Raw genomic sequence first — 24,876 nt, 5'->3', positions numbered from 1 at the left:
GAGAAGTGAAGTGACTTACCCAAGGTCACAGAGCAGACAAGTGGTGGAGCTGGGATTAATATCCAGGTCCTTCTGACTCCCAGGCCTGTGTTCTATCCTCCATCCACCACCAGGGCCATGCTGCTTCTCTATTTATTGTTCTAAAGAGGCTCTCCAATCTAGTAGATCCTCTGAAAGCCCTAGCCCCTCTAGACTGTAAATTCATTGTGGTAAGGGAGCATGTCTGCCAACTCTGTTATACTGTATTTTCCCAAGAGCTTAGCCCAGTGCTCTGCATACAATAAACTCTCAAGAAATACCATTGATGACGATGATGATGCCTTTTCACATTTACTTTAACCTCTCCCACGAACAGGAGAGACTTCTAACCTTTCTCCTTGTAGAGTTTGGTCAGGATAGGTCGCAAGCCAGCAGTATTGTTGACCCATTCAATAATCCCACATTCATCATTCAGGGGGATAACTGCATAGGTTCGGATATGCAGCTCTCTTCTTCGAGACTCTGCATCCTTGCGCAAGCACTGGAAAGAAAGAGCAAAAACCACAGAAATGAAATCATAATTTTCACCTATATTTTGCTTTTCTTATTCCTCTCAAATTCAGTTACGTGTTTTTATATGCCATTTGAAATACATATATATATGTAACTTCTCTTCTTTTTCACTAAAAGGAACATCAGTGAAAGGGTAATGGGGGAAAATAAATGCTTCAAAATGGAAGATCAGGAAATTAGCAATGAAAGTATAAGATCTGCTGTCACCTCTTTTAGTCAGACCTTACCCAATGTCTTTATGTGAAGATCTACAGACGCTTGCTGCCATATACCTAAATGAATGATTGCTGGCTACTCCCCATCTAGACAGTAAACTCACTGTAGGCAGGGAATGTGGGTTATATTGCTGTGTTGCACTCTCCCAAGTGCTTAGTACAGTGCCCGGCACACAGTAAACGCTCAATAAATACGATTGATTGATTACTCTTGAGATTCTGACCACAGCCCTCATTATTTCCACCCTGAGCTGGAGAATTGGCCAGTGAGATGTAAAGCCGGCTAACTCTCACAATTCCACTATCGTTAGCGTTCAACTGATAATGGTGACGCCAGAACTGAAAACAGGTCATGACTTCCAGAAACCTGGAAAGAATGATCTTGGAAGATGGTAGATGTACATGTCTATAAGTTATATATTCTGAATTATTTATAATAATGTCTGTCTCCCCCTCTGGATTGTAAGCGCCTTACGAGCAGGGAATGTGTCTGCCAACTCTTTTCTACTGTACTCTCCTATGCCCTTACTACAGTGCTCTGAACACTGTAAATGCTCAATAAATACCAGTGATTGAGATGATGGCAAAAGTTCCATGGAACATTTTATAGCTGAATTGATTAGAGAGACTCCGAGGAAGCTGACAACTCTATGTCCCTATAACTGTGGGGTGGTTTAGGTAGGACATTTCTCATCTCCATTCTCCACGCAGGGAGTTCCAGCTCCTGTATAGACTAGGCTAGGGTTGGGGGGAATCCATGTTCCGCTCAGGACTGATGGACAGACAGGTCTGACCACCCCCTAGCCCCTTTTGACAACCAAAGAGGAGTAATTCTTCATGAGCGCTGTTTCTTCAGCCACTGTCTCTCCTAAGCCACTCTCTCATTCACCCACCCTCTCAGTAATGGAGAGCTGCTAGTATTCGGGCTTTTTTTCTTTTAGTGGTATTTGTTAAACACTTACTATACACCAGGCACTCTACTAAGCGCTGGGGTAGGCACAGGCTAATCAGGTTGGGTACAGTCCATGTCCCACAAGGGACTCACAGTCTTAATCCACACTTTACAGACGAGGCAACTGAAGCGCAGTGAAGTTAAGCGACTCACCCCAAGACATGCAGCAGACAAGTGGCGGAGCCTGGATTAGAACCCAGGTCCTTCTGACTCCCAGGCCCGCGCTCTAACCATTAGGCCATGCTGATTCTCATGGTTGGGATTTTCAGTCCCATTCTCCTACTCCTTCCTCCTCTCCTCCTCTCCTTCCAGCAACTGTCAAGGTTACCTCCTTCCAGGCTAGAGGATCCTGCACCCAGTTCAGTCCCAGAAACATCCTCCAAAATGACAACTGAAGTAACAGTTATATTACTTGGGAGATTAGATTTAAAAAAAAAATTCTCATGGGCACATGCTAAGAACGGTTCTGATAAACCACAACTAATGCCAAATTTCACCTATTTCTTTACCTGGATCTTAATGTTATCTTCAATGAAATGAGTCAGGAAAAAAAAATGAGCCTGTAACAAACAGCAATACAGTTTTACATTCCCTTAAGTTTTATACTTAGTCATGATGATAGTTTCCCAAGGCTTAAGGGAACGTACCAGAAGCCAAAAATCCACTGATATACAGGGAATCAAAGTTGCTTTACCTCCTAGTGAGATTCATAGATATTAGTCCCTTAATGTCCATGTCCTCCTGTGAGAGAGTAATTATGTACTTTTCCTATCTTACAGATGGGGAAAGTAGAGAAAGGTTGAATATCTTGCCCAGGATGAGAAAATCAGCTGATACTGAAATTTCAGCCAAGCTCCCTCTTTTTTTATACCTGGCGAAATTTCATCTCAGCTCCTCAAACGACCAACCTGAGTAAGCCAATGAGACACAAAGGATTTCGTTCAGAAGTGGAAAAGGAATTCTGCCCTAAAATCCATGAGAATTCTCCCCGAGCTCTGTTCACCCTGTGGATGTGTAAGCGTCCTGCACGTGGCCCAGTGGGGCTAGGCAAGGGGTTGAGGTGGAGCCGGAGAAAACCGAAGCCCCATGTTCTCAGTCGGTCAATCGTATTGAGTGCTTACTGTGTGCAGAGCACTGTGCTAAGCCCTTGGGAGAGTCCAACAATAATCAGACACATGTTCTCCACCACCTGTGCCCATGTGTGGCATGCACAACTACCGTGGAGCTTTAGGCCCCGTTCCCACATAGACAGCCGACAGTATGGTTCCACTCGTGTTTATTCAATCGTATTTACTAAATGCTTACTGTGTCCACAGCACTGTACTAAGCGCTTGGGAAAGTACAACACAACAATAAACAATGACATTCCCTGCCCACAACAAGCTTACAGTCTAAAGTGGGGAGACAGATATCAAAACAAATAAAATTACAGATATGCACGTAAGTGCTGTGGGGCTGGGAGGGTAAGGCTGGACCTGGAGAAGAGTGAGCAGAGTGAGGAGGTGCAGAATTTCCTCTCCAGGGAATCCATGTACCCTCAGCAAATCCAGGAGAAGAGCGTCTGTGGATCGGTAAGTGCCTTCTGCTCGTACCCACTGCTATTTTTTCTAAATTCTCTTTCCCTCTTCATGAGGGCTATCTGTGGCCTAGTACAAAGAGCACAGGCCTGAGAGGTTGAGGGCCAGGGTTCTAATCCTGGCCCCTCCATAATCTGTTGTGTGACCTTGAGCAAGTCACCGATTTCTCTGTACCTCAGTCCCCTCATCTAAAAAACAGGGATTCAATACCTGCTCTCCCTTCTACTTAGACTGAGCCCTACGGGGGACCTGATTTTTCTGTACCTACCCCCAGAATTTAGCACAGAGTAAATGCATAAATACCACAGATATTATTATTATCACTAGCTTTTTGAGAGGGAAGAGGAGAAGAGAAGATTGACGAATCATCTTCAAACCTTGTTAATCAAGGAGTTAAACTCCATGAGTCTACAGTCCTTCCTGAGGTCATCTTTTGGTTTACACATCATGATGTAGAATTTTCCGTCGGAGCCTTTCAGAGAAATCTTCTTTGGTTTCTGAAGAGATGGCAGAATTTCCACCTGAAAGGACATTCATTTTAAACAAACCTGCAGCCGTTCAGGATGGAATAATGACAAAGAACAGGAGGTACTCTTCCATTTTGACTGGAGCCACGGAATAATGGGTCTCGGGACCCAGTCAATCTTGGGGTACAAAAAGGTGCAAAGCCCCCTACTTTAAAATCCCTAGTTCTTGCAGCTCCATTTAGGGCTCAGTCACTCATTCACTCGCGATATCGGCCAGCATCCGAGGCAGCGCTAGAACAGCTAAAGCAAACCTGTCATGAAGCAGGGTTCTCTTTACCCTTTTCCTTTCCTCTACACCCACCGGGAAGTCAGGATGCTTTCCCTTTCGATAGCATCCTCTCCTGTCTTCACCTACACTGTTAACTCTGCATGATATAGACTAGTCAGACATGCCTACGTAGGCCCAGAAGTTTCTGATAATCAATCGGCAAGGTCTCAGTCTGGGCTGGGGAGAAAGCTGGCTGTGGGGACCCCGGCTCCCAGCAGCCAGCTCCTTCTCTCTCCCATTACTGTCTCTGTGGCTTTTCCTTTCATCACCTCCGGCTGCTTCTACCAACGGGACCGCCGCCCTGGTTACCACCCGCCCACCGCCATCACCCCAACCGCCACGACTCCCCTGGACCTCCTCGCGCCACTTCTGCCACGGCCCCCAGCTTATCTAACTCTCACTACACTGCTCCACTCGCCACCTGGCCTTCGCTCCCTGCTGATCACAGAAGAGCCGAGATCCACAACTGTGAAAAACACTTATCGCTTGGCCCTGGTCAAATTGGAAACTGCACCTTCTGGTCAGTAGCAGCCTTTAACTTAGCATGCTCCGCCCCTCTCGCTGGCTGCCCAGTGTGGCAACAGCAACCTGGGCGACGGCAGAAGGCACAGGTGTGGTGTGAGCCCGTTATTGGGCAGGGACTGTCTCTATCTCTTGCCGAATTGTACATTCCAAGTGCTTAGTACAGTGCTCTGCACATAGTAAGGGCTCGAGAAATACTACTGAATGAATGAGTGATGCCTGCCCAAGGCAGCAAGCCTGAACCCCTCCTGCCACTTCAGATGTCCCCTCTGGCCACAGTGTGAGAGGGCTCCTCCCTCCATCTTTGCAGTGGGAGAGATGAGTTGTCCTCCTGCCCCGACGGACGGCGTTACACCTACCAGAGGCATTATAATAATTATGGCGTTTCTCAAACGCTTACTATGTGCCAACCGCTGTTATTAGGCCCACGGCAAATACAAGGGCTGGCAAAGCTTTGGACTTAAGCATCTCTAGACTGTGAGCTCGTTGTGGGGAGGGACTGTGTCTGTTATATTGTTCTCCCCCAAGCACTTAGTACAGTGTTCTGCACAAGGTAAGTGCTCGATAAAAACGACCGACTTGACTTCGGAGGCAGCTCCGGTCGGTCTCGTAACAGCTTTCCCATTCAATCTGAGAAGCAGCGTGGCTTAGTGGAAAGAGCAGGGGCTTGGGAGTCGGAGGACGTGGGTTCTAATCCCGGCTCCGCCACTTGTCCGCCGTGTGATCTCGGGCAAGCCGCTTCACTTCTCTGTGCCTCAGTTCCCTCATCTGTAAAATGGGGATTGAGACTGGGAGCCCCACGTGGGACAACCCGATTATCTTGTATCTACCTCAGCGCTTAGAACAGTGCTTGGCACATAGTAAGCGCTTAACATATACCATTATTTTAAATCTCGACCGTGGGCACGATCAACTCTTACTATGTTCCGTGTTCTAGCCCACTGTATCTCTCTCACTCAACTCCCTGGTCGTGAAGAAAAGGTCACTCCATCAATAGGCTGCTCAAATAGTTTTGAGATAACACAATCACCCGGAAGCAGAGATTTACCACATCATCGAAGCCTGCGATGTAGGCCCAGAGCCCCGGGAATGGGTCGTGGTTGGTGTGGGTGCCGGAGGTTGACGGGAGAGTCGGTATCATTACTGACTGCAGAGGAATGAGGATTTCACTGAAAGTCTTTTCTTCTACAAGCTTCTTAAGCATTCTGAAGTGGACACTCATGCTCAACGTGGAGCTGTTACCGTCAACCTAGGAGATCGAGAAGTGTTTCTTTTATGTCTTCATCCTTAGAGTTTGGTTTCTACTTTGAGTCTCAAAACGGTCTTCTAAAATGAGCCACAAAATCAAATTTACACTTCCATCACCGCTGCTTTGCATTAGAGGTCCCTGCTGTTTACCTCAGGGATGTGTTCGGGGCAAAGACAATTGAATGAATGAATGAGTGAATGAATGAAAGACAGTTCAATGAAAATCTGTGTAAAATAAATTCAGATGTAAAGTATCAGAAAGAGTACGGTTCCAGAATGCTTCAACCTACTGACTTTGCACTTCCTTCTAAGTAAAACTGAACCTGTAAACAAACAAGCACAAAGACACAGCTCCTCTGTTTGGGCTGACACTAGGTGGGTGGGGAGACGAATGTCTTTTATGAGTGGCACAAGTGGGAAGAGCCAGAATCACGCTGGGATGGGAAAATAGCAAATGGTAAACACCGACAAAGAGGGAGTGTTCTTAGGAGGCTAGAATGCTAGGTTCGAGCCAAACTCTAGGAGCGTGAGGATGGGGGAAGAAAGATGACCTCCTTTTCCCTAGAAAAGGAGAAGCAGCGTGGCCTATGGACAAGAGTATGGACCTGGGATTTAGAAGGACCTGAGTTCTAACTCCTGCTCAGCCGCTGTCTGTGTGACCAGGGCAAGCCACTTCACTTCTCTGTGCCTCAGGGACCTCATCTGAAAAATGGGGATTAAGACTGTGAGCCCCGTGTAGGACAGGGACTGTGTCCAACCTGATGACCTTGTATCTACTCCAGCGCTTAGTACAGTAGCTGGCACAAAATAAGTGTTCAACAAATACCATAAAAAATAAATGTCCAACTTCAGGATCCCAAGGGCCACTTGAGCACCTGGAAGCAGAGGCAGGAACAACCTTCTAGCTCCCTCGGGCAGAAGGCTGATTGGTGTTTCTGTCTCCCCTTTTGTGAAGCTGCCTCACTGTTTCCCCTCAGGGAGTTGCTACATTTGCAGAGGTACAAAAGCTACAGAAAGGGAGCAGCGCCGAAGTTGCAATCTGCTTTGGGAAAGAAATGGGGGAGAGAAAGACGGAACACAGGGATAGGGGAATGAGAAGAGAGAGCAACAATTTAGGGGTAGAGGGAAATGCAGCACATTCTTTGGGAGACTGTCAGAAAAGAGGTTGGCATCAAGCTTCTGGCCAAACTGAAGGTCTACCTAGCTGATCCAACGTTCTTAATGGCCATAATAATAATAATAATGTTGGTATTTGTTAAGCGCTTTACTATGTGCCGAGCACTGTTCTAAACGCTGGGGTAGATACAGGGTAATCAGGTTGTCCCACGTGAGGCTCACAGTTAATCCCCATTTTACAGATGAGGGAACTGAGGCACAGAGAAGTTAAGTGACTTGCCCACAGTCACACAGCTGACAAGTGGCAGAGCTGGGATTCGAACCCATGACCTCTGACTCCCAAGCCCGTCCTCTTTCCACTGAGCCATGCTGCTTCTCTGCTTCCATGAGATCCAGACTCATTACAAATACCCTCTCTGGTTCCTTGAGAAGCAGCGTGTCATAGCAGATAGAGCCTGGGTCTGGGAATCATAGGGTCATAGGTTCTACTCCCAGCTCTGCCACTTGTCTGCTGTGTGACCTTGGGCAAGTCACTTCACTTCTCTGGGCCTCAGTGACCTCTTCTGTAAAATGGGGATTGAGACTGTGAGCCCCACGTGGGACAGGGACTGCTTGTATCCACCGCAGCGCTTACAACAGTGCCTGGCACACAGTAAGCACTTAAATACCATAATTATCACTATTATTATTGAGCAGTTTCATTTGTGTCATCTAGGCATCATACTCAATACCAAGCAGCAAGGGAGGAACACAAACAATAGAAATGAGGTCAGGGCTACTCCTATTTTTTTTTTGGTACTTGTTAAGTGCTTACTATGTGCCTGGCACTGTACCAAGTTCTGGGGTAGATACAAGCGAATCAGGTTGGACACAATCCATGCCCCACATGGGACTCAGATTAAGTTTTAATCCCCATTTTATAGATAAGGAACTGATGCACAGACAAGTGAAATGACACGCTCAAGATCACCCAGCAGAGCCAGGATTAGAACTCAGGTCCCTCTGACTCCCAGGCCCGGGCTCTTCCCACTAAACCATGCTGCTTCTCTGGAGCAATAATAATAATAATAATAATAATAAAAATAATAATATTATTTGTTAAGCGCTTACTATGTGCCGAGACTGTTCTAACCACTGGGGTAGATGCAAGGTGATCAGGTTGTCCCACGTGGGGCTCACAGTCTCAATCCCCGTTTTACAGATGAGGTAACTGAAGCAAAGAGAAGTGAAGTGACTTGCCCAAAGTCACACAGCTGACAAGCAATGTTCACCTCAATGTGAATTTGCAGGGTGGGGAGGGGATGTAGAATGGATAACCAAAGATTCCTCTATAGTGAAGTGAAATGGGGAAACCAAACGCAAGGAGAGAGAAAAGGCTCTAAGAATGCAGTATACCAAGTGAACAGTGGGAGCCAAATGCAGCAGAAAAATTTGCCTAGCGAGCTGTAATCAAGGTAGGCCCTTTCTGAGCAAAGGTTTTAAAAGCAAACATGAAATTGGTGCCAGATATTGCAAACGGCAAATATATTAGCTCGACAGGAACCAAATCAAATTTGTGATGTACAGTGCATTATCAGCCACAATCGCTCCTAAAGGAAAACTTCATGCCATTATCAGTGCCGGCACCTTTGACTAGCAAGGAGAATGCTGCACAGTTACAATTAAATTATGTTCTGAGAACAAGAGTTTTGAAAATTAAAGGAAGAAAACAAAAAAAGACCATCTTTACATAAATTACATAATGAGAGGCAGCGTGGCTCAGTGGCAAGAGCACGGGCTTGGGAGTCCAAGGGCGTGGGTTCTAATCCTGGCTCCGCCACTTGTCTGCTGTGTGATCTTGGGCAAGTCACTTAACTTCTCTGGACCTCAGTTATCTCATCTGTAAAATGGGGATAAATGCTAAGGCCCCCCCCGCCCAATGTGGGACAGCCCGCTTACCTTGTATCTACCCTAGTGCTTGGAACAGTGCTTGGCACATAGTAAGCACTTAAATATCATAATTATTATAATTATCATTATAATTTGAAACATTTCAATCACTTGCACTTTTCATGGGCTTAATTCAGGTATCTCTGGAGTACAATTGTATTAATGTTTCCCATCCCAAAAGCCATGAAATTTTACTGTAAGATGAACATAAAGCAAAAATATCTTAATTTCACTACCTGACATATGCTTAAAATATGACCGTATTAATAGGTTTCATGTCATTATTCTCAAACATCTAGGTGGTAGCAAGAAGACTTTGGCGGGTACCTGTTTGTTACATAGTTCTAAAAGCTTATCTGTCAGGCGAGTTGCATCTCCAATAAACTTCCCCAATGATTCTTTCATGTGGATAGCTTTGTTTAGGATTTCCTTGCATCTATTCACCCGCATTGGATAAGATGACTGTGAAAATGGAACACAATTAATATTGATTAAACCTAATTTATGTCCTAGCATTTGCCACCGATAACATTTATTTATGTACAAGCATTCGTCACTGTACTAAGCACATGGTAGGGTATAACAGAGTAAGTGGACACAATCACTGGTCTCAGGGAGCTTACAAACAGACGTTAAAATAAGTTACAGGTAAGGGAAGCAACCGAGTATAAGAATATATGCAGGCATCACTATAAATAAATAGATTTTTAGATATATACATATATACATATGTGCTAAGGAGTGGGGAGGGGGGAAGAACAAAGGGAGCAAGTCGAGGTGACGTGGAAGGGAGGAGGAGCTGAGGAAAAGGGGGACTTAGAATCTCCCCTGCCCCTCTCAGCCCTCTCTCATTCATTCAGTAGTATTTAATGAGCGCTTACTATGTGCAGACCACTATACTAAGCACTTAGAATGTACAATTCGGCAACAGAGACAATCCCTGCCCAATGATGGGCTCACAGTCTAATTGGGGGAGACAGACAGCAGAGCAAAACAGAACAAAACAAAAAGACATTATCGAGATAAATAGAATCAAGGGGATGTACACCTCATTAACAAAATAAATCCTCCTTCCCCACCTTCGACTCTCCCGTCTTTCCCGGCAGTATCTCCAGGGATCTTCCATCTCCTCTCAAAATATTCCCCCTCCACATGCGCATCCGACCCCATTCCTTCGCACGTAATCAAAACTCTCACCCTCTCCCTTCTTCCCTCCCTGGACTCCAACTTCAACCGTTCACTTTCCAGGCTGCTTCCCCACTGCTTTCACACATGTCCACGTCTCCCCTATCCTAAAAAAGACCCTCCCGTGACCCCACGGCTCTCTCCAGTTATCACCCACCTCCCTCCTACCTTGCTTCTCCACATTCCTCGATCAAATTGTCTACACCCACTGTCTCGAGTTCCTCTCCTTCAATTCTCTCCTTGACCACCTCTCATCTAGCTTCTACCCTCTTTGCTCCAAAGAAACCGCCATCTCTGAGGTCACCAATTACCTTCTTCTCATCAAATCCAACAGCCTCTACTTCATCCTAATCCTCCTCAACTGCCTTTGACACTGTGGACTACCCCCTGCTCCTGGAAACATTACCTAACCTTGACTTCACTGATATTATTCTCTTCTGGTTCTCCTCCTATCTCTCTGGTCGGTCATTCTCCATCTGTTTCACAGGCTCCTCTGCCTCCTCCCCTGTTGGAGTCCCTCAAGACTCAGTTCTGGATCCCCTTCTATTCTCCAACTACACCTACTCCCTTGGAGAACTCACTCGGTCCCACAGCTTCAACTATCATCTGTACGTGGATGACTCCCAAATCCACCTCTTCGGCCTGATCTCTCTCCTTCTCTGCAGCCTCGCATTTCCTTCTGCCTTCAGGATATCTCTACTTGGATGACCCGCCAACGCCTCAAACTTCACATGTCCAAAACAGAACGTGTCTTCCCACGCAAACCCATCCTCTCTGTGACTTTCCCATCACCGTAGACAATAGCACTACCCTCCCTGTCTTACAAGTCCATAATCTTGGCGTTATCCTCAACTCATCGTTTTCATTCAACCTGCATATTCAATCTGTCACCAAATCCTGTTGATTCTTACTTTCACAACGTCGCTAAAGTCCCCCCTTTCATCTCCATCCACACGGCTGCTCCACTGATCCAAGCATTTATCCTGTCCTGTTTTGAATCCTGCCTTAGATTCCTCACTGACCTCCCTGCTTCCTGTCTCTCCCCACTCCAGTCCATACTTCACTCTACTACCCGGAATATTTTTCTGAAAACAACTTTCAGCCCATGTTTCCCCCTCCTCAAGAACCTCCAGTGGATGCCCTTCCACCACCACGTCAAAAGAAACTCCTTATGTCAGCATTAAGGCACTCACTCAGCTGACCCCTTCTTCCCTTAGCTCAGTAATTCCCTTCTGTAACTCGGAAACACACTTTGCCCTTTAATGCCAATCTACTCACTCTACCTCTATCTCATCTATCTCACCACCGGCCCCTTGCCCATGTTCTCCCTCTGGCCTAGAACAACAGACCAAGCCTCTCCCCACCTTATTAAAATCACATTTCCTCAAGAGGTCTTCCCTAAGCTCTCATTTTCCCTACTCCCTCTCCCTGCTCCGTTGACTACACACTTTGACCTGTGCCCTTTAAAGCACCGCACCCCACCCTCGACCCCACAGTACTCAGGAACATATCAATAATTTATTTTAATGTCTCCCCCTCTGGACGGTCAATTTCTGGTGGGGTGGGAACATGTACAACAACTCTGTTGTATTCTTCTCTCTCAGGCGCTTAGTACAGTGCTCTGCATGCAGTAAGTGCTCAATAAATATCACTGACTCTCAATTGATTAGGATGGGGGGTGAGAGATTAATCAGGGAGGGCCTTCTGGAGGAGATGTGATTTTACAAGGGTTTTGAAGGTGGGGAGACTGGTGGGAAGTTGGAAACGAAGAGGGAGGGAGAACGTGAGCATAGGGTTAAGCTGCTACTGTGCACAGATCACTGAACTAAATCCTTGGTCAAAAGAGACATTTTCCACTTTGAAATACTACAGAACTCCAGTTGAAACCACTTATTGCCTTTCTTAACGATTTACGTTTAACATTTGGGAGCAGCTGTGGCCTACTGGAAAGGGCAGGGGCCTTGGAAGTCAGAAGACGTGGGTTCTATTCCCGGATTTGCCACCTGCCTGTTGTGTGACCTGGGGCAAGTCACTTAACTTCCCTGGGACTTAATATCCTCATTTCTAAAATGGGGATTTAATACCTGATCTCGCTCCTACTTAGACTATGAGTCCTCCGTGAAACCGGGACTGTGTCCGACCTGATTAGCTTGCATCTACCCCAGCTCTTAGAACAGTGCTTGACACGTAGTAAATGCATAATAAAGACCATAGTGATAATTTGCTAATATTTTTCAGATGTCACGTTTTAAGTAATGAGGATCAAGTCTTTACCAGAATATATACTATTATGAAGTGAGTCTTTACCAGAGAACTGGCATTACCTATGACTTACCCTTTGACAATCCTGGAGGAGGACTTACGCAGCTCTATTAACCTCGCTCAATTTTGGGGCCGCACTTTCGAGAATTAGGCCAATACTGAAATATCACTCTAAAGTGCGGTCTTAACCGGGTCAAAGTTAAGATACCTCAGCATGATTGCTTCCTCTCCGATTGAAGCTTCAGTTCAAACTGCTTCTAGTGGAACATCCACCGAATCAGATTTTAAAAGATGCTTTCATTTTAATATAGCTCATGGCTTTTATTAAAATGGCAGGGATTTATTCAAATTCCAAGTTTGGTAAAAGCTGAGGGAGCTGGCCTTTTACTAAATGGGAGCTCTAGTAGCCTACGTTTGGGTCTGGGGTGCTCTGCTCTAATATTTTTCCAGTGACCATTGATGTCCCTTCTCTTCAATGATTCTCTGATCCTCCCAACATTCCCTGGCACCCTCATTCATTCATTCAATAGTATTTATTGAGCGCTTACTATGTGCAGAGCACTGTACTAAGCGCTTGGAATGTACAATTCGGCAACAGATAGAGACAATCCCTGCCCATTGACGGGCTTACAGTCTAATCGGTCTCTTAAACAGTCTCTTCGAGGGTAAGGAAACATTCCCTCGTCCCTGAAAGCGGACACAGCTGCTGGGCCTCACAAGCTGTAGAAGCAAGGACCCCGGCAGGAAAGCCCCATGCGGGCTTACCCCACAGCACTTCTTAACTTTTAAGTTGTATATTTTAAATTATTGATTTATATTAACATACGTCAATGTTACGTCTACCCTCCTCTAGACTGCTAGCTCGCTGTGGGCAGGGAACATGTCTGCTAATTCTGTTGTACTGTATTCACCCCAGTGCTTATTACAGTGCTCCGCAAATAGTAAGCACTCGATAAATACCATCGGTTGTCAGATTGAATGAATAAAGAGACACATTCCCTGCCCACAGTGAGCTTACAGTCTAGAGAAAGCACACAGTAAGCACTCAATAAACACCACTGATTGATCCAGAGCAGTGCAGCAACTATATTTAGCTACGGGACTCCCTGCCACTATAGTTTTTAAGAGAAAACCCCCAGGAGCACCATTCAAATCTCTGTTTAGGGCTGTGGGTTCAGGCCAGGACATCAGTAAATCCCACAGCTCAAAAGAGTCTCCAGTCTCAAGGCAGCTGGAGGAGGGGCTTCAAAATGATCAGGGACTCTCTAGTAATATTGGGGGGCAGTGTGGGTGGAGGATGGGGGAGGGAGATTGAGTCCTGAGCCACATATCTGGCTCTTTCTTGGGCTCTCAGAAGCTGCAAAGTTGTACGATGCTCCTCTTCCTTCAAGTTCAGTCGTTCACTCAATCGTATTTACTGAGCGCTTAATGTGCGCAGAGCACTGTACTAAGTTGCTGGTGGGGAAAGGAAGAGAAGTTCTAGTTTCCCGCAGCAGCAGCAGCAGCAGCAGCAGGGTGCAGTGGTGAGGGTAAGAGAGAGGACCCTCGAGGAGCAGACTCCTTCCCTCCTAGCCGATCGACAGCATTAGTGGGACTGGGTGGAGCAGGTGTTGGTCGGGACAAATGCCGCCTACTAAGTTTTCTGTTTTCTCTGTGCATTCCTGGGAATCAATCAATCTTCTCCTGGGAGAAGCAGCGTGGCTCAGTGGAAAGAGCCCGGGCTTGGGAGTCAGAGGTCATGGGTTCTAATCCCGGCTCTGCCGCTTGTCAGCTCTGTGACCTTGGGCAAGTCACTTAACTTCTCTGTGTCTCAGTTACCTCATCTGTAAAATGGGGATGAAGACTGTGAGCCCTAAGTGGGACAACCTGATTACCTTGTATCTACCCCAGCGCTTACAACGGTGCTTGGCACATAGTAAGTGCTTAACAAAAACCAACATCATCATCACTTGTCTGCTGTGTGACCTTGGCAACCCACTTCACTTCTCTGTGCCTCAGTTACCTCATCTGGAAAATGGGGATTAAGACTCTGAGCTCCACGTGAGACAACCCGATTACCTTGGATCTATCCCAGTGCTTAGAACGGTGCTTGGCACATAGTGCTAAGCAAATACATCATTATTATTATTATTAATCAATCAATGGTACTTATTGATCACTTTTTATGTGCCGAACACTGTGGTAAGCATTTGGGAGAGTACAATACTAAAGAACTGGCAAACACGTTTCCTGCCCCAAATAAGCTTACAATTAGAGTGCAGAGCACTGTACAAAGCGCTAGGAAGAGAACAAACAGTTGGGAGCCTCATTCCCTGCCCACAACAAGCTTACAGGCTGGAGGGCGAGACAGACCTTAATATAAATACATAATTAATAATACACTGGGAATATGCTGGAATAGCTCAAGGGATTCCCAAACTCCAGTTAAAGCAGTTAATGTGCCAGCTACATCAACAAAGACAGAACTGATGTACATATCTGAGTACAGTGCTCTGCACACAGTAAGCAAGCAATAAATATGATTGAATGAATTAATATCTGTAATGTATTCATTTAAATTAATGTCTGCCTCCCCAGCCCCTCTAGACTGGCTCAATGTGGGCAGGGATCATGTCTGCCAACTGTGTTATACTGTATTCTTCCAAGAGTTTAGCACAGTGCTTTGCACACAGTGAGCACTCAACAAATATGATTGATTGATTAAAAAAGTAAGTGGCCCTGGGACATTCAAACAACAACAGTAATAATATTTCTGGCATCAGTTAAGCCCTTACTAGGTGCCAAGCCCTGAATTAGAAAGCAGCGTGGCCTAGGAGTCAGCATGGGCCTCGGAGTCGCTTATCCGCTGGGTGAACTTGGGCAGGTTACCTAACTTTGCTGTGCCTCAGTTACCTCATCTGCAAAATGGGGATAAAGACTGTGAGCCCCATGTGGAATAGGGATGGTATCCAATCTGATTGGCTTGTATCTACTTAGTACAGTACCTGGCATATAGTAAGTGCTTAAATACCATTTTTGAAAAAAGTGCTGGGATGGATATAAAAGATTAAGGTTGAACGGAGTCCCTATGACACATGAGGCTCACAATATAAAGGGGAGGGAGGACAGGTATCACATCCTCATTACACAGATGAGGAAAGTGGGGCACAGAGAAAGGTAAGTGACTTGCCCATGACAAGTGACAGACCAGGGAAGTGGCAGATTAGAACCCAGGCCGCCTGACTCCCAGACCCGTGTAGTCTCCTCTAGCCCACAATGTTTCCCAAATGTTAAATTACATTCCGTTGGCCTCAGATTACTTTAAAGCAGTAATTAGTCTCATCTTTTTATCACCGCAATACAGTCCAGAGAATCTAAGTACTTTCATTTAAAAATGAGCGGCAATTTCCCCTATTTGACACAAACAAAAAAGGAATATCATTCAGAATTGTCTCTAAGGGAATGACCGGTTTTAGCCTTATGAACAGATGCTTAGTTATGAAATTACCTTAGATACAGCTGTCATCATCCACATTGCCTGCTGAGGATAGGCCAGAAACACTTTGGCAACAATCTCCATCAGAACAACGAAGACTTCATTGTGAGAGTGACAGATTCTTGATATCAACTGAGAAAAAGCTGTCAAAAACTGATAAGGAGCCAAGTGATTTGTGTGTTCTGTGATCACTTTGTTTATTTTAGCTAATTCGTTTCTCATTTGTATCCGATCAGAACGACCAGCTGGAAAAAACAACAACAAATAAATCATGGTCACGTCTTACAGAAAGAGAAGTTCGTTTTAAATTTGAATAGCTACATTCTCTGCACATTGGAAGCACTCGATAAATACTACTGAATGAATAATCTTTCTAAGTTATCTTCTTAGCACCAGTATTATTTTCACCCATAATTTCAGTACTTTCAAAACTAAAATCGTGATGACTTGAAAAATCACATATGATTTGACTTTCTCTCCTTCCACCCCACTGTCAAATTCAACTGCAGATAGTACACAGTCATCCCAGGTCTTGAACCAAGCCTTTTAGAACTAATGGTCAACTATTTCTGATTATAAAATTGAAAGAATACATTAAAACGTGTACCTTTTTCCCATTCATAGGCTTTAGCACCAAAATCAAGCCACAGAGATAACATTCTGGGCATCGACTGATAGATAAACTGGTTTCCAAACTGCAGAGACCTATGATCACAAAGTCACGAGTTAGTGCAACGATTTTTTGGTTATACGACAAGGGGTGGAGGTGGGGGAGGAGGGTTGCGACAGTACAAAGGGGGAAGCCTGGCTCTATTGGCCTGAGGGTCTCGTTTGCTTCCACCTTGCGGAACATCTTGACGGTCACATCTGGTAACACAACAAGGGCAGGAAACGTAACCACTTGGTCAAGAAAGATGCCTTCCCTAGCTGGGAGGGGTGGTTGAGATTGGAGGACCGTAACTGAAAACTGTGCAGTAGGCCTCTTAAATATCTACTATGTAGGGGCAGAGGTTGCAACAACCATTGAGATCCCTTCTGTAATCCCAGATTCACTATCGAGGCAGTTGCTGATTCCCCAAATGAAAACACCATGCCTTTCACCTCACCTTCCAAAATGAAGGACAATATATCGAATCAGATCCCCCTGCTTTTCCATCTTGTTATCAGTTACCATAGGCATCAGTTTATCGTAATATTTAGCAAGGTAAAAGTGCCCATCCTCCCATTCTGGCAAACAGGACGTAACATCCTACGAAATAAGTTAAAATTAGTTGACTGTTGAGCTTCGTAGAAAAAAATATTTAAAATCTGGGTTTGAAGAAAAATAAAGCAACAGATTACATGCATAATTTCTAGTCACCAAAATTTGGAACCAAAATAGTTCACGACGTAAACAACTACAACGTGCTTTTCTCCGACAGTAAGACTTCATTCCAACACCCTAGGCTAAAATTCTCTTGGGATTCCCCTGAGAAGTGGCTTATTAATGAAGTGGTTACATCCAATAACAGGAGATTAACACATTGTTGATACACAGATATTTTTGTAGTGTTGGTAATAACCATCACAGAGAGTCTAGATGGGTCAAAACTGAGACACTTTCCAACCTACTTTCTGTTATCCATGCTAACGCACAGATAATTTTCCATCACAGTTGACAACACCGCCGTCCTCCCAATCTCCCATGATCACAAGCCTGGCTTTATCCTTGACTCTTCCCTTTCTTCCCACCCCCGTACTCATCCTGTTGCCAGAACCGGTCAGTTTTTCCTCCGCAACACTTCCAGGATCTGCCTCTTCCATTCCCCCCAAATTGTCCCAAGGGCTGATCCAGGCCTTGACTTGTCCTGACCTGACTACTGCATCGGTCCCCTCATGGATCCTCCTGCCTCCAATCTCTCCTTTCTTTAGTCAGTCCTTCGCTCTGCTGCCCCTTTTCCGCATCCTTCTTCCTACTCCTCAAAAACCTCCAATGGTTACCCATTCCTCTGTGCACGACAGACCCCTTGACAATGGCTTTTAGGCAATCGATCGGTGAGCTCTTTCTCCTCCTTATCCATTGCACCTGAGCTCATACTCCTTTGTTTCTCTCAAGCTCTCCTGCTCTCCTCTCCCCAGCCAGCAACCTCTCGCTCACCCCTACACCTCCCCCGTCCCTAAAACACCCTCCCGTTTCAAATCTGCCAGGCCACAGATCTCTCCGGTTTCAAAGGCCTTCTGAAATCACATGTCCTCTAATCTCTCGAAGTTGCATCCTCCGGCAACTACCACTTCAGCCCTTCTGTGTTACCTGGGCCCTCTTGTACTCAGAATCACCTCAGAATTTAAATACGGGTCTTCACATTCTAATCCTGGTGAGCTAACTCATACATCTATCCCTTTTTTCATCCTCCTCTTATATGTAAATTGCTCTTTTAGTGTGGCTCCTCTTCTAGATTGCAATCTACTTGAAAATAGGGATTCTGTCTACTGACTCAACTGCACTCTCCCAAGTGCCTAGTACCCATTAGCACTCAATAAAGATAACTGATGCTGGTCCCTGGAACCCACAGATCATTTAAAGACAGAGGCTAACCAGGAGTAAAAAGGTTTTAGAATAGGACTGCCATACATTAGCAAATCATCCTAAGCAATCTGTTCTTCAATATCCAGATTTATCAGAGCGAAGCTAAAGATACTGTAAAAAAAATTCCAGCTCCTATCCCAGGCTGAGTATTGTTCTTGCCTTATATTTTTTCATAACTGCATTGCTTTCAAAGTTGGCTGTTTCTTCCATAAAACGGCCCACCAGCAGCATGGCTCGACCGTGGATCAGCAGATTCCTGCTGTCGGTAGGGGCTGCGTTCTCCGGAAAGCATAGTTCGACTCCTTTCTGAAGAACTATCAGGGCCTGATGAACTTCGGCCTAAGAGAAGACAATTTTAAAATGGCTTTAGAACAAGATGCCGTGGTCCTCAGAGGTGCTTGATGCCCTTGGTATGTGAGTATATGAATTCATGGGGGCAGGGAATGTGTCTGCTATAGCTTAGTGGGCAGTGCTCTGCCCACAGTAAGCACTCAAATACGACTGACTGAGCGATTAGGGTGATAAAACCCATCTGTCCTCAGAAAGACACATGGATCTATGTGAAATTTTGGAGCCCCTTCTGTTCCAGCTGCCAACAATAACAAGGGGGCAGTGGTTAGGAAAGACGTGGACGTGATGGGGGTGGGCCTGAGTACAATGCAAGTCTCTGGCCAATAAAAGCAACAGCATGGTGTAGTGGGGAGAGCCTGGGCTTGGGAGTCAGAAGGTCATGGGTTCTAATCCTGGGCTCCATCATCTGTCTGCTATGTGGCCTTGGGCAAGTCACTCTACTTCTCTGGGCCTCAGTTACCTCCTCTGTAAAACAGGGATTAAAGTTGTGAGCCCCATGCGGGACAGGGACTGTGCAACCTGATATGCTTGTATTCATCCCAACACTTAGTATAGTGCCTGGCAGGTAGTAAGCACTTAAATACCACAACTGCTGTTATTATTATTATTATAAGGCGATCCACATACAGCACCCACACAACTACATTCAAGATAGGGCTCTTTATGAGCTGAAGGATCAATCCTTCATTTATTTAATCCTATTGATTAAGCGCTTACTGTGTGCACAGTATTGTCCTAGGCACTTGGGAAAATATGATACAACAATAAAGAGTGACGATCCCTGCCCACAACGAGCTCACAGTCTAGAGCGGGGGAGACAGACATCAGTACAAATAAATAAAATGACAGATATATTCATAAGTGCTGTGGGGCTGGGAGGTAGGGGAAGAGCACCGGGAGTGAATCAGGGCGACTCAGAAGGGAGTGGGAGATGAGAGACTCACAGGCAGTTTGCACTTCATAGTTTGGTCCTCTTGGTACATCTGTTCAAAGGTGAATCTACATAAGTGTTCCACCATGCTTGTCTGGAAGCTGCAGAGCACTATATTGAGTGCTTGGGAAAGTGCAATATAGCAGTAAACAGAGACATTCCCTCCCCACAACGAGCTCAGTCTAGACACATTCAGGTTAAGACCTGTTTGATGCTATTGATGCCTATCTACTTGTTTTGTCCTCTGTCTCCCCCTTCTAGACTGTAAGCCCGTTGTTGGGTAGGGATTGTCTCCATCTGTTGCCCAATTGTACTTTCCAAGTGCTTAGTACAGTGCTCCGCACACAGTAAGTGCTCAATAAATACGATTGAATGAGTAAATGAAGGAAGGAATGGACGGAAGCATCCAATGCCATTACAATGCGCAGGGCAGAGTGGTACTTCCTACCTGGCTGCCTGTGACGGTGGTTTTCCTGCTGTCTTACCTTGGACCACAGCCACTTGGCTCTTTCCACATACAGTTCAGCCAGATGGGATTCCCCCGCATTCAGGAGAGCGTTGTAAGCTGTCTGGTGATGTCCGGCCTTTCGGGCCACCCGGGCGCTCTGCAGCCAGCATTCGCCGACCAGCTCGCCGTAATCAGGCCTAAAGGAACGTTCCAAACAGAAAGACCAGCTGGAATAAGTCAAAGGTTGCTTGCTACTCGCCTGAATCTATTTATTCTACCCTGACCTATTTTCGTTACTGTATGGCCTCGTTCTTCCTCCTGCTCCACTATCAAGGAGTAATTTAGGCTACCAGTCCTCCTTATTAGACTGGAAACACCTTGAGGACAGGGACCATGTCTTTTGTTTCTGTTGCGTCCTCTCAAGCACTTAATACACGACTCTGCGTACAGCGCACGCTCGGTAAATACCATGATTGAATGATGCCTAGTTCCCTCAGCTATAACTTCCATTCCATCCCAACCTTGTACCTCCTATCAGAGGCTCCCTGAAAAGAGTCTAGTTGAAGAGGTGCCCCGATAATAATGATGGCATTTGTTTAGCTCTTACTATGAACCAAGCATTGTTCTAAGTGTTGAGATGGATACTAGGCAATCAGGTTGTCCCACATGGGGCTCCCAGACTTAATCCCCATTTTACAGATGAGGTAACAGGCACAGAGAAGTGAAGTGACTGGCCCAAAGTCACACAGCTGACAAGTGGTAGAGGCGGAATTAGAACCCAACGACCTCTGACTCCCATACCCAAGCTCTATCCATTAGGCCATGCCTCCTGACCCGGTACCGGCTGGCCGCCATGGCCGCTCCCGCCGCCGCCTCCGGACACACGTTGGGGCCCTGGGGTTGAGGGGGCCGCTCGGAGGGAGGACCCACCGGTGAATTGGCCCCTCCGCTGAATTGAATATAACTGACAAGCATATTTCAACTATTTATGGTTTTTAACGAGCACTTGCTGCGTGCAGAGAACTTTACTAAGTGCTTGATAGAGTTTAATAACAACCAAGCTCATCCTCTAAACTGTAAATCATTATGGGCGAGGAAAGTGTCTGCTAGCTCTCTTGTACTGTACTCTCCCCAAACTTTTAGAACAGTGCTCTGCACACAGTAAGCGCTCAATAAATACCACTGATCGAGTTGGGAGACACATTCCTAGCACATGAGCTTACAGTCTAATAATAATTATAGTATTTGTTAAGCGCTTACTATGTGCTGAGCACTGTTCTAAGCACTGGGGTAGATACAGGGTAATCAGATTGTCCCATGTGGGGCTCACATTTTTTTTTTTTAAATCCCCATTTTTACAGATGAGGTAACTGAAGCCCAGAGAAGTTAAGTGCCTTGCCCAAGGTCACACAGCAGACAAGTGACAGAGTCGGGATTAGAACCCACGACCTCTGACTCCTAAGCCCGTACTCTTTCCACTAAACCACGCTGCTTTTCTAGACAGGGAGACAGATATGGAAATGAATTACAGAAATGTACGTAAGAGCTATGGGGCTGAGGGGGGAGTGAAAATCGTGAGTTTCAGATTACAGATCCAAGTGCACAGGCGAATCAGAAGGGAGAGGGAGCAGAGGGGACGAGAGCTTAGTCGGGGAGGGCCTCTTGGAGGACATTTGATTTTAATAAGCCTTTGAAGGTGGGAAGAGCGGTCCCTGGTCATATACGAAGGAGATACAGCCCAGAGGGAGGATGGGGCACTGAATCAGCAGAGAGAGAGAAGAGCTTGAGATACAGAGAGTAAGTTGGGGTTAGAGGAGCAAAGTTTGAAGGCTGGGTTGTAGAAAATCAGGAGGTAAGGTAGGAGGGGGCAACCTGATGGAGTGCTTTAAAACCAAATGATAAGGAGCTTCTCCTTCTTGTGGAGGTGGATGGTTTGCCACTGGAGGTTCCCGAGGACTAGGGAGCTACGGATTGAACTTATTTTAGAAAAATGAAGTCCTAGCTGGAGCAGGGAGAGACAGAAGGCAGGGGATGTCAGCGAGGAGGCTGATGCAGCAGTCAAGGCAGGACGGGATAAACGCTTGGATCAGCGAAGTAGTAGTTTGGATGGAGAAGAAAGGGGGGACTTTAGGGATGTCGGGAGGGTAAAACCGACAGGATCTGGTGACAAATTGAATATGTGGGTTGATAGGTGAGTTGAGGACAACGCCAAGATGGAGGGAATGACAGACAGGAAGGATAATGATGCTGTCGACAGTGATGGGGAGGACAGGGAGCGGGTGGAGAGATGAGGAGTTTGGTTTCGTCGATCTGCTATAACCCCGTTAAGAAGCTCTGTGTAGAAATGCAGATGGGATACTTCCTAAATACGGCCCTTAGACACAGCATTATTAGTATAAAGGATAAACCCTGAAACACAAGCACGAAATGAGAAGATCGTCACACCCTTTGTTGAGGCTTAACAAAGCCCGCCGAAGTGCCAAAATGGGTTCCTTGGCTCTGTATGAATTCTGGGTCATCTCTAAACGAGCCAACCAGTTCAGGGAATCTCCAGGGTCACTGTCACTGTGAGATAGCTGGAGCAGGGGTCTGACGCTATGCTCTAATTCACAGAGCATGTGCAACCTAAGGTGGGGAGAGAAAGCCGATTTAGAAATAACTCGGTCTCGTTCACTGAAGGATGCCATTTGAATTAATCCAATTATGCAAAGGCATTTTCCTTTGGATGTGAAATAATAAAAAAACTTGACTCAATCCAATTCATTACACTGCTCTTCCACTGTGGAAAAAAATAAGAATGCAGATTTATAAATTTAATTATCGGATGTGATCGCCAAATACCTAAGAATAGTCTGGAAGTGCAGAGCAAAGAAACAAAAATTTATAGTTCAACACTGAACTCTGGTACAACACTCGACTGTGGCAGAGACCCAAAGCTTCACAGATCTGGAAGCTAAGCTGCACCACTGCTCATATGGCTATAAAAAATATAGTTTTAAAAAAATCTGATTAAAGTAATTATGCATATGTTGCATGTTGCTTTTCAATAAGGACGTGGTGAAGAATTTTTCAAATGGGTTACAAAAGCATTTGCCACAATGAAATTTTTCAAAAGGGATGTCAGCCTTTAATAACGAACCAAAATTTCTAGTTTCTTTCCCCCCGACATAAACATTCTTAAAATGTATTTTTTGACAAGATATCTGAACATCCTCTCCGTGAATTAATCGATCCCACTTTAAAAGAGTTTAACTCGAATGCCTAGTCTCTCACTGGCAAAATAGCTAAGATGTGAACTTATTAACACAAAAGAAAATTCTCCAAATCTCTCTGGAAACATATGTGCCGATTTAACAAGCTCCTCATCATTTACCTATTGGATTACGGGACGCAAATCGCGGGGTGCCCAAGAGTCACCTCATTTAACGCAGCGCAATGTTCCAATTGTGATATCAAATACTTTTCAGAAAACTCCTGCCTGATTTTTCAATTAAATCTTTACACCCTTTAAAGTAATAAACAAAACTTCAAAATACCTGACGATATACTCGTATCCTCGCTGGTAGGAGCCTCTTTCAAAGCTGGCAGCCGAAAGAGGAACTATCTGTTCGGCTCTAACCACTTTCAACGTCTCATAAAAAGCGGTGGAATCTTTTTTTTTCGCACATAACAACAGCTGCCCCAGTCGGACACTCCACGCTGTGGACTTGCCATCTATGACAAACAAAGAGATGTTACAAAGGAGAATTTAGCACAAATGCAACCTGTCACACCTCACAGCTGCCTGGGACTCCCAAAATCAACCTAGCCTCTTATAGTCAAGTACTCCCCAGAAATCATGATTTCAGGCCTCTAAATGCGATTGAAAATTGTGTTTCAGATCACTTTAACAAACCACTTCGGCTCGCTTTGAATACTCAATCGTTACGGGTTGCTCGGCTACCATGTACTACGGCTGAACGTCAATTAGCACAGTCAGATTTTAAGAACCATTTTTACCTGTAGCCAGATAATTTTCCACTAAATCCCACTGGGATAATTTCCACGCTGCCTCCACTCTGTATGCGTTTAATTCATCCGTCCACTCACACCTACAAAAATAAAATCCAAAAGAGTCTACTAAATACTCTGGCTCATAAAAACTCGACACAGTGCTAGAACAGAGTACTTGGCTTTAATCCACTTTCTACTTCCAGCGACCCGTCGATGTTATTTCAACCTCCGAAATTTCCATTTCTCTTGTCCCAGGTCCTAAACAATCTTACTATAATTACTGAGGGAGTGTCCTAATGGACCCAGGGGGACGGGGCGCAAGAGCAGCTTGAAGAGGAAGAGGAGCACAGAATCTAGACCAAGGGTCAAATGGGGATTATAGTTACAGTAGCTGGAGCAAACAACAATGAGAGAAACTGGGGACAGACAGTACCCTTTGGAGGAAAGGTGAGAGAAGGAAGGATTTGGAAAAGTGAGTGAAAACCAATACAGATATTGGAAGGAGTGCTTGTGGTCGACAGCAACGATGTAAAATCCACCTGCTGCCCTCTTTTCTGCATTGCGAAGCAGCTGCAAGTTTAACTGGGTGCTGTTCTTTCCCTTACCTCTTTCCTCTGCTCAAGACAGTTACCTACTGTGAAGAAACTTCACCCCAAGAAGCAAAGCACGTGATGATTTCGAGCCATCTGATCTGAATTCAGCGAGAGCAGTTACTGGAAGAAGTAACTGCCGACCCATCAGATAGGCGGGTGACTTACG

At 45.5% G+C, this 24,876-nt stretch overlaps 1 protein-coding gene across 1 annotated transcript in view; it reads right to left on the bottom strand.

Moving 5' to 3' along the window:
* The window catches only part of ATR (ATR serine/threonine kinase), a 114,436-nt gene that overhangs the window by 12,901 nt on the left and 76,659 nt on the right, over window positions 1-24,876 (bottom strand). Inside the window, exons 31-42 of the mRNA XM_029064453.2 lie at window positions 24,124-24,215; window positions 23,661-23,838; window positions 22,570-22,749; window positions 20,162-20,321; window positions 18,554-18,733; window positions 16,935-17,077; window positions 16,436-16,533; window positions 15,841-16,073; window positions 9,234-9,368; window positions 5,662-5,862; window positions 3,674-3,817; window positions 370-520 (exon numbers count right to left, since the gene is read on the bottom strand). Coding sequence (XP_028920286.1) covers window positions 370-520; window positions 3,674-3,817; window positions 5,662-5,862; window positions 9,234-9,368; window positions 15,841-16,073; window positions 16,436-16,533; window positions 16,935-17,077; window positions 18,554-18,733; window positions 20,162-20,321; window positions 22,570-22,749; window positions 23,661-23,838; window positions 24,124-24,215 — 1,895 coding nt within the window. The remainder of the gene's footprint in view (window positions 1-369; window positions 521-3,673; window positions 3,818-5,661; window positions 5,863-9,233; window positions 9,369-15,840; window positions 16,074-16,435; window positions 16,534-16,934; window positions 17,078-18,553; window positions 18,734-20,161; window positions 20,322-22,569; window positions 22,750-23,660; window positions 23,839-24,123; window positions 24,216-24,876) is intronic.

The sequence above is a fragment of the Ornithorhynchus anatinus genome, chromosome 1 (assembly GCF_004115215.2).
Source record: "Ornithorhynchus anatinus isolate Pmale09 chromosome 1, mOrnAna1.pri.v4, whole genome shotgun sequence".
In the NCBI taxonomy this organism is placed as follows: domain Eukaryota; kingdom Metazoa; phylum Chordata; class Mammalia; order Monotremata; family Ornithorhynchidae; genus Ornithorhynchus; species Ornithorhynchus anatinus.
Note: the sequence above shows the minus strand (reverse complement) of the source record. Positions and strands in the feature narration are given on the sequence as shown.